Here is a 10122-nt window from a genome sequence, read left to right as displayed (position 1 = left end):
GTAGGTAGGTTTGAGAAACCGGCTCGAGATACACTTTTTGTTATATTCCATGGAATGCTCTTAACATCCCGATAGCAATGAATATCTTAAGTGCTTTGACAAAAAATCCATAAAAAAATGTCATCTGTGGAAGCCGTAGCACTGTAAAAAGCATGACCAATCATCTGAGCCGGCCCGGCTAAAGTAACTGGATGGCCTACCTGCCTGTCAGCCTTCCATCTGTGCACAAACTTATCTCGTGCCCTCATTGGTCATGTGCGCGTTCGTGTGTGTGTTGTAGGAGGGGCTCTGTAGGAAGTGGCAGATTTTCTCCGGTTGTATATTTTCAAATTCTAGCGCACTCGAGCTGGTTTCTCCTAAAATTAAAGTAGGCGGAGCTTAGAGGTTCAAGAGGACCAAACGTAGAGCAGGTCCACCCGGATAAGTGTGCAAAATGTCTAACAGTCTTACGGTGCAACTATGTACATTTTTCAAAAAATGATTTACATATAGGTGGCGCTAGCGAGCATGTTGGACAATTTGAACCCATTGACTCCAGAATGTCACATTTTTCACCGGTCCTGGCGTCAGTGCAAAATTATGCAACTTTTGAAAGTCCTAAAGCCCTCAAAACAGGGTTCTAAGAACGGGAATAATAATAATATGTAGGATAACAATAGGTTCCTCGCACTTCGTGCTAGGACGCCGTTGGGTCCTAGCGCTCTCGTGCTCAGGCCCTAATAATATAGGATATGTACATTTCAATTATTCGGTTAAGCGTTTTTTTGGGGGGTTTAATATTCAAATATACATTTGCTTTCAAATTCCAATCCCTAATTGGGAGTGGCACCTTATTTTCATCCAAAGTAACAGACCCAGAATCAGCACTTTAGAAACAAGGCTGAAACAGAGGGATTTATGTGATGCTACAATGGGTGATCTGTTTGGTATTTCGAGCCAAACACTTCAGAGACATGTTTTGTATATATAAGACCTATAATAAAGTTATGAAAAACAGTATAATAGGACCTATTTAAGGTCAAAAGCAAGAATGAAAAAGTGAGTTGTTGTTAAAGCTGGAAGGGAGAGGCCCCAGGTCTGGAGCTTAGTCCTGATGGGCTGCAGTCGGGAAGCAGACCTGAGGGTAGGGGTGTCTGGTTGTAGGAGGTCGTAGAAGTAGGGGGGGCGAGGGTGTTGATGGCTCTGTCAGTAATCAGATATATTAAGAGGTCAATCCGGTATTTAATTGGGAACAGGAACTTTTGTAAAGGTGGATTTATCCTGATTTGTCCTGCTTCCTGTCAGATTTGTCAGCGCTCTGCTGGTGCCACCAGCTTACCCACACTGGCTGCTGTCTGGATCAGGGGTATGTCTGCCTTTCACATGCTTTGATCAACACATGTGTACACACACACACACACACACACACACACACACACACACACACACACACACACACACACACACACACACACACACACACACACACACACACACACACCACTTAGCACTGTCATTAATGATTTCATGTTCTCTATTCTAGTCTAAAGTCAATAAAGAATGGTTGGAGAACGTTCTTGGATTTTCACCTACTAGATGAATTATATCTACAAACTGGAGCCTTTGTTGTCCCACATCTTATATTCTCATGTTTGTAAAGATATGTCAGAGTTCGGGCTGGGGCAGGTGGAGGGACTGTCATTTAAACAGTCAAAGTTTATAAATGAAAACTAGCAATTTGGTATTTCACTACCCGGAGGATGTACCTCACATGGCTGACAGTATGATATGAGAACTGAGTCAGAGGGTCCATCAGGGTCCTTACAGAGAGACACTGTGTGTTTTTGTTTGTCAGGACGGGACCATGAAGCTGTGGGACTATGAGTCGGGCCGTAAGCTGCAGAGCTGGGACCTTAAAGAGCATGAAGAGACATCAAGCTCTGAGGCAGACAAACAGAAGGTAACCACGGTAACCACAGCATGTTTTACCATAACACATTAACGCTGCATCGTGACCTGATGTCTTTGGTTATACTTTGACTTTTTATCTGGTGCCACAGTGAGGTTTTCGTTCCCTAATAATCTAGGGGTAAAAGGAAAGTATCAACATATAAAATAACCGGGACAAAAAAAGAGGAAACTGACTTGTGAAACCAAAAGATAATGTTTTAATAAATCAAAACGGAGGACTCACTAGCCAATTTACAAACAAACTAAAGACAAATAAGAACAACTTTCTTACAAAGGAAAGTGACAACAGTAAACAATGTAAAAAGTAATGGTGAACATCTCCTAATACTTAACAAAACACTAGTCCCTCTGGACTGGTACTGGTACCTCTTGGGTACTGCCATGCTGCCCTTAAGCAAGGCACCGGACAACGCCAACATTTCTGGTTTTGATAGAAAAGTCTTGAAATCTATTTGATGGATTACCGTTACAATTGATACACACAACAGTGTTTCCTCCTCAGGACAATATAATGACCTTGGGCATTTCTTTTTTAAATTATTCTCAGAATTCTGACTTTCGGTCTGAGAACTTTATTGGCTTAAATCCTAGAAAAAAGTCAGAATTCTTAGAAACTACAACAAAAAAATCCCTTTTGGTCAGATCTCCAATTTTTTTTCGAATATGGCCCTTATCATCATCTTTAGTTTAGGCATTTAGCTCAAACTCATTATTAAAGAAATAGGTAACCGGACAAGATGTTTGTGTCTGAAGTATTTGCAGTCCGCTTGTAGTGGTTATTATTGACCAGTCACATTAATCTGGCTTTGTTTGCATGCAGCTAAACAGTCTGTAACGAGAGCAAAAGAGCCACACTGGCCACAATGCAATCTCTGTAGCGTATAGTTTGGTTAGGAGGGATCACTTCCTGGTCAGCAAAATCAGTAGCAAGGAAAAACATGAAAACATGCATTTGGCTTACGAGTGTTCTACTAGGATTAAAATATGTGCCTTGCTCTGATAAAAAAAAATACATATGCTGGTTCAGGTTTAATTTCATAGAAGCTGAGAATTGTCCGATCAAATAGTTTTGTGTTTATACCATAATAATAGTGTGACCTCAACTCCAAAGTGATTTAAATGGTTAATAACTTCTCTAAACTTGAACATATCCATGAAGCTCTCTTTACTCCGGCGAGAAGAAGCTCAGGTTGAAATATTTGAGTCTTACAGGAAAATATTTCTTCTTTATCATATTAGTCCTCCTCCTTGTGCTACCTGGATCCAGGGCCAAGCTGCAGACATGTGTGACAAGTAAAAGTGTTAATGTACAAACACACGTTGTCTCTAGGGCTCCATCCCACACATTGTAATGAAGGGGATAACTCTGGAATCCTGATCCATCATTTTTTCAAATGTCTTTTAAATTACAGCTTGGAGTCTAGGATGAACTAAGAAGATAAGATTTTGGCTAAAATGCTCCATAAGGTGGAGGTAATGATCAGGGTTTGGAGTCTTTGGAAAAACGTTTTGATTGGTTGTTTTCAAAGTATGAAACGGTTTGAAGCTGCTTGACATTTTTATTATCAACCCTATAGTTTTTTGTGACCAACTTTTTCTTGTTTTCTTGTTGCCCTCACAGAGGACAGATACACATTATATAGACAATAATACAAAAAGGAAAAGCAAAGTAAATATTTTGTATTGATTTTATAGTGAAATAATTGACCTGTTTTGAATGTGATGAAAAAGTGAAAGAATAATTCGATGATATGCTATCTACTGTATATAAATATGCAATTTCAAGTGGTCCTTAACATCTTTACCAGGGCACTCTCTCTGAATAAATTATGTTTCAGTCCATGAACACCAAGCTGCTTCTCTTACTAATCAATAACAAGTTCAAGGACAGGGGGGTACCTATGTGACTCCTCCACATTTCTCTTTTTTTATGTCCCAGAAGCCAACTGTGTGCCGCATCAGCTGCTCTCCTGATGCTCGGCATGTAGCCGTGCAGTGTGAGAGGTGAGTGTGTGAATCAGTCGTAGAGTAACGTGTTTAAAAGTCCCCACCATTCATTGTATTCAAGCTTTGTCATATTGTATCAACAGCTGCTGCCTTTAGCTCTTTCTCGAAAATATTTCTTACATGATGAATATGGACACATGCAGCTCTTAAGCGTTTAAAAAACAAAGGAATGTCATGTTCAGCAGTAGAAACTTTCTACTTTTTTGCCTGAATATTGGAGATGTATGATTGGCTTTTGGTGTTTTAACAATTTCCATTAGTATGGAATAATTATCTATTAATATGGAGGACAAGTTCAGAAAAGGACATCTCTTGAATGTAATGCTGCTTTTAATACCAGGAAACACTATACTAATATTTAATATTGCATTGTCTAGATTGGAAGAAGGGATATATTGTCACTCTCCACATTTCAGTGGTGAAACTGACCACCTGATCCAGTCACCACTACAGACCTACAGCAGTGTTCATATGTTATACGTTAATCACATGTTCTCAAAGTCAAATCTTCTGATAAGACCGTAAAGGAGTCAGATGAATGTAGCCGAGTGAGATTCTCTGGAGTGTGGAGTAAAACTGAACAAAATCCCACTGTTTAAGGTATTTGAGAGAATTTACAGAATTTTTATTTTAACTTTTGAATATCCGTGACCACAGGATGAAATATGATATAGAAGTGGATATTTTTCTAAAGGATTAAGTGAATATTTTTGCCAGTTCCTGCTCCTAGCATCCTAGTTTCTCAGTGTGTTTCTTTGAAAAATGTTTAGGTCCCAAACCTTTTTAGAGTTCCTGCGAACAGAAAGCTGCTTTTAACTTTGACATGCCATCCCACCTCGGCTGGCTTAAATGTATTTTTGCTTCTGATCTTTAAATGTATATTTGGAACTAAAGAGGTGCAAGGTCACTGGGGCTGTGTCGTATACACTGTGCATGTAGGTGACACTCAGAGTAGGTCAGAGAGAAGAGGAGCACAAAGTGAAGCCACATATCAGCGTTTCTCTGACGGATAGAACAGTGCTCAGCTGATTGTTTCCTGTGTCCTCAGAGCGTCCACAGTTCACTTCTTCACTGTGGACCAGGATGGTGAAGAGAAGCTTGTGCCTCACAGAAAGCTCTCCCTGCCCCACTGCCCCCTAGACATGACCTTTGACCCGGAAGGCCAGCTATGGGTGCTGATGGACTCAAGTGATGCACCACTCCAGATATACACCCACAGACGAGACTCCTGGGAGGTACAGTGTGATACATTCACTTATTTTTAGATTTATCAGAAGCTAAAGAGCATTTGAGAGGTTAAAATGCTTAGTTTCTACATTATATTGAGTTCTAATGATAAGGTGGCTTTGATTTGTCAGTGAGATATGCACTGAGACTGCTGGGTAGTTAGGGAGAATAACCCTTTCCTCTTTCTTCATGACAAAGTGTTAGAGAGGGACGTACACACAGGCCCTTTCTTATTTCTCGAAATCCCCTCCTCGACTCCCCTCCTCGACTCATATCCTCGTGTCTTAGTCCCGCCCACAGGAAATGCAAGCGGAAGAGTCGAGGAGGGGAGCTGAGGAGAGAGGAGGGGAAGCAGCTAATCTAAATCTCTCCATTCGAAATGTCCGGTCCAAATAATTTTCCCTTAGCACAATACCGCATCAGTTGCACCACTTATGTGACAGAGAAGAAGAGTATGTGACAGACAGAAATAGTAAATTCTAATGTCTAACACTTACGGTACGTCCACAGAGCAGCTTTGAAAAAAATTCCCCAAACAGGCGAAAACCTACCAGTTTCACCCACTGTCTCTGCCACCTCCCTCCATGCCTGGTTCCTCCGGTTTGTATCCCGGTAAGTTATTAGCGACTGGTCATAAAGAACCGGGGGATTTGCTACCGCAATAACTAATTTCTCCTCCATTTTCAGGAATATAGAAAATGAATTGCGGTCTGTCTCTCCCAGCTTGCATGCGGTTTGTTTGGCTAGCGCTTGTACAGTCAGATTTGCATAAACGGGATTTGATTGGCTGACGCTTCCAGCTCAGCTTCAAAAGTTGAACATTGCTCAACTTTTGAATCCTGGAAATCCTGGAAATCTTCGCTTTGCTTCCCCACAATGCAGTTCGGCGAAAAGCGAGGCAAAGTGACGTCACCCCCATTCAAAGTCAATGGGCAGAGAAGCGTTGGAAGATTTTTTTAAAGCTGCTGTGTGGACGTACCGTTAATGTGGAGAAAGAGATGTCCTGTATGGGTTGATTGTGCGTTGATCTGTTGGTAATGCCTCCGGGTTCCGGTAGGTATGTAAACAAATGCATAGTGCTGCGCTATACTTTGTGACCTCACCCGGTTGCATAGCAGCGCTTATTGTTTAGGTGTCTTTTGATAAGCAGGTAGTCCTATCATTAGCTAGAACTAGCTAGATCTGATCAATAGGGACATAAACGCGAGTAAAGTCAAATCTGAAGGGAGAGAGAGATCAGCTGCTGCTGACGAGTCGACACGCAGCTCTGCATGATCACCTGCAGCGGTGAGCGGACAAAACACACACTTCAGGTTAGAATATCACACGAAGCTATTTTAATTACCTCTCAAACTACCTAAACTGGTTATAGATATGTTTAGTTTTACTGTCGGGTCACTCATTACTGATCCGCGAGCTGCATGAGACTGACGGGAGAGGGAGGTACACACAGTGTTAGAGAGGGAGGTACACACACAGTGTTAGAGAGGGAGGTACACACAGTGTTAGAGAGGGAGGTACACACACAGTATTGAAGAGGGAGGTACACACAGTGTTAGAGAGGGAGGTACACACAGTGTTAGAGAGGGAGGTACACACATGGTGTTAGAGAGGGAGGTACACACATGGTGTTAGAGAGGGAGGTACACACGGTGTTAGAGAGGGAGGTACACACACGGTGTTAGAGAGGGAGGTACACACACGGTGTTAGAGAGGGAGGTACACACACGGTGTTAGAGAGGGAGGTACACAAATGGGGTTAGAGAGGGAGGTACACACAGTGTTAGAGAGGGAGGTACACACAGTGTTAGAGAGGGAGGTACACACACAGTGTTGAAGAGGGAGGTACACATGCCTGACTGTGCACCCCCCCCCCCCCCGCTCTGTGCAGTCTGATGATGAGAGCCCCGAGCTGATCAGAGTGACTGAGGCCTTCAAAGCGCACTGGGAGACACTGGAGGGTGAGTCAACACACACACACACACACACACACACACACACACACACACACACACACACACACACACTTCCATGTGGCCTCTATCTGTGTTTTTCCTGTGCCCTCTCATTCTCACACCCTCTTGACAGGAATAACCTGCAGTGTCACATGACCTCCAACATGTTGTGCTGCTGACACAGGATACTTTCCGCAGTGCTGTGCACTCAGAGATGGTCTTCTGCATACCCCTGTTGTAACCAGTAGTTATTTGAGTTACTGTTCCCTTTCTATCATCTTGAACCAGTCTGGCCAAACTCTGACCTCTGGCATCAACAGGGCATTTTCGCCCAGAGAACGGCCGCTCACTGGATATTTCCCGTATTTCAGACCATTCTCTGTAAACTCTAAAGATGGTTGTGAAAATCCCATTAGATCAGCGGTCTCTGAAATATTCCACGTTCAAAGTCACTTAAATCACCTTTCTTCTCGTACTGATGTTTTGTTGGAACGTCACCAGGTCCTCATGACCATGCCTAAATGCTTTGAGTTGGTGCCATGTGATTGGCTAAGATATTTGTGTTAACTAGCGGTTGAACAGGCGAACCTAATAAAGTGGCCAGTGAGTGTATATTACGTTAATTTTGTGCAGAAGTGAATCAGAATCAGCTTTATTGCCAACCAAGCTTACACGTACAAGGAATTAGCTTTTGTGTATAATGGTGCGCACATGAACACAGTAAGAACAAATAAAAATAATGTGCATGACATAAAAAGTTGTAAATAAAAATAAGACCGGTCATAAATATTAATAATACAAATAAAAAATAATAATGATCGTAAGAAATAAGTTTGCTTCATTAATACTACTGCAACAAGTACATTTATTTACATATAGTTAATATTAACTGTAATAAGTTATTAAGTATGTGAGGGAGTAAATTGACTCTTTACCACCCCCTCTGGAAATGTTATATACAATGTTTTGTTGTATTAATAATACAATATTCCTCATTCAAATGACAAAAACATATGACCAGCAGGAATTGAAAAGGTAACATATGACCTGAGTATGAAGTCAAATGTCCCCGTCAGGGATAGTTTATAAACCTGGCCGTTCTTTGTCAGACAGGCAAAGGGCCCCTGGCTTTAACTCTCTCTCTCTCTCTGAGTGATGAGGCGGGCCGTTCTTACGCTCTGGGCTTCAAACACAGCTGTGTCTTGAAATGACCATAAAACAATGTGTTCTTCAGACGGTCAGTCTGACCCTGCCAGGGACAGGATTGGCAGCGTCTTGTAGTATAATAATAAAATAATGTAGTTGTTTATGGATTAGGAGTGATTCAGTATGAGGGACGGGGGAGGGATCTTCAGGGTTGGTTGGGCAGAAGCTGGGCCCCGGTGGTGTCTCCGCAAATGTCTTTGTTAATCCTCCGGCCGTAACCAATACATCTTCAGAGTCTGTCTGACATCAACTCAAGCTCTCCTGTGTTCTCTCCTTGTGTTCTTGCTCCAACAATTTCTCCACAGTCCTCACCTCTATTTCTTTTATTTATGTTCATATTGTTCTCTTCTAAAGACGGTTTAAAGTATTTAGCTCTTTTTCTTGTCACAACCTCGTCCTCCTGCTCTTCTCTTCCTCAACAGCCTCCTTAAGGACTGACAGCCGCTTCGAGCACCTGTACAAGGTGAACTTCGACAACGTGGCGGCGTACCTGCAGAAGAAGCAGCAGAGACTGGAAGAGCAGCTGAAGAGGGGGGGGACACAGAAGGCCAACAGCAACAAGAAGGCCAGAAAAGAAAAGTTGTAACAAAGTGATCGAATGGACACAGCGACATTTATTTGTGATGTTTTGAATGATTGATGTGAGTTGAATGTGTGCATTTGATTAAGCAATTGAAAGTGTGTGCTTCCCCACATGGCAGTTTGGCTTACATTTCTGGCTGATTTTTAAATAAACGTTGCAGCAATCATCAAACTGTGCCTACTGTTTCCAGCACCATGCATGCCACATGCTGTGTGTGAATGAGCACCATACACTCTCTCTTCACATTCACTGCTGCTGTACTTCCTTTGCATTACGACACCGTTTTTTATCATATTTCTGTCTTCTGCACAGAACTGATGCAACATGCCTGTCGTTGATATGCATAGGATTCACAGTGTGTGTGTGAGCCTCTTGTGTGAGGCAGCGCATGATGAAGAACTCATTGTGATGAGCTGATGTCAGAACTCTGCAGGCCATTTAAAAAGCATTGTCTAAGACTTCATGGTGTGCTGTCAATATTAAATGTATTGCCCGGTAAGTAAGTTGAAAGGGTTTCCTATTCCAATATCCAGCAGACAGAGACATTTGGAGTTGTGTTTGTATCTAACTGATGCAGACTTGGAGTTAGGGCTGGGCGATATGGTCTCTAAATGATATCGCGATATTTACTGACTATATCGCGATATACGATATATATCGCGATATTCTGAAATGTCCTCTAAAAAAAAAAATATTTTTTTTTATTTAACCCCTTGATGTTTACAGTCACGCCAGTATGATGATTCTAGTAGTCCCTGCAACATATGTCTGCATTAAAAAAATCGACTAATAATGAAGAAAATGAACACAACATACACACATAATTTATGCACTAACTACATTACTACTTGTACTACAACATTTGAATCATCAGTTCTTCCTCATTTTCCTCAATTGTTCATATTTGGTTTATTAAAATAATGATATTGTGGTCATTGTTCAAAAATGTCAGTATTATTATTATTAGTATAATGTGCTTTCTGCCTTCCTGTCATTATCAGGAGTTAGACATGTAATGGCTATGTATTAGATTAGATTAGAACCTTCATTCTCCTAAACTGCTGGGACATTTCCCTAAAGCCAATACCTTTTATATTTTCTACTCTTCACTTACTTGTCAGCATAGGTCGGCATTGATGTACAGAGCCGACAGAAGACCTTGTTTATATTGGCATCATATTGAGAGGTGCAGTG

General features: G+C 41.6%; 1 protein-coding gene across 1 annotated transcript in view; it reads left to right on the top strand.

The window, feature by feature from the left end:
- LOC104956010 (tRNA (guanine-N(7)-)-methyltransferase non-catalytic subunit wdr4-like) overlaps positions 1-9099 on the top strand; it is a 19651-nt gene extending 10552 nt beyond the window's left edge. The window contains exons 3-8 of the mRNA XM_010783436.1: positions 1265-1345; positions 1835-1939; positions 3890-3954; positions 5006-5192; positions 7076-7145; positions 8768-9099. Coding sequence (XP_010781738.1) covers positions 1265-1345; positions 1835-1939; positions 3890-3954; positions 5006-5192; positions 7076-7145; positions 8768-8931 — 672 coding nt within the window. The 3' untranslated portion in view covers positions 8932-9099. The remainder of the gene's footprint in view (positions 1-1264; positions 1346-1834; positions 1940-3889; positions 3955-5005; positions 5193-7075; positions 7146-8767) is intronic.
- Positions 9100-10122: the final 1023 nt, after the last annotated feature.

The sequence above is a fragment of the Notothenia coriiceps genome, unplaced genomic scaffold (genome assembly GCF_000735185.1).
Source record: "Notothenia coriiceps isolate Sejong01 unplaced genomic scaffold, NC01 NC01_scaffold00025132, whole genome shotgun sequence".
In the NCBI taxonomy this organism is placed as follows: Eukaryota; Metazoa; Chordata; class Actinopteri; order Perciformes; family Nototheniidae; genus Notothenia; species Notothenia coriiceps.
Note: the sequence above shows the minus strand (reverse complement) of the source record. Positions and strands in the feature narration are given on the sequence as shown.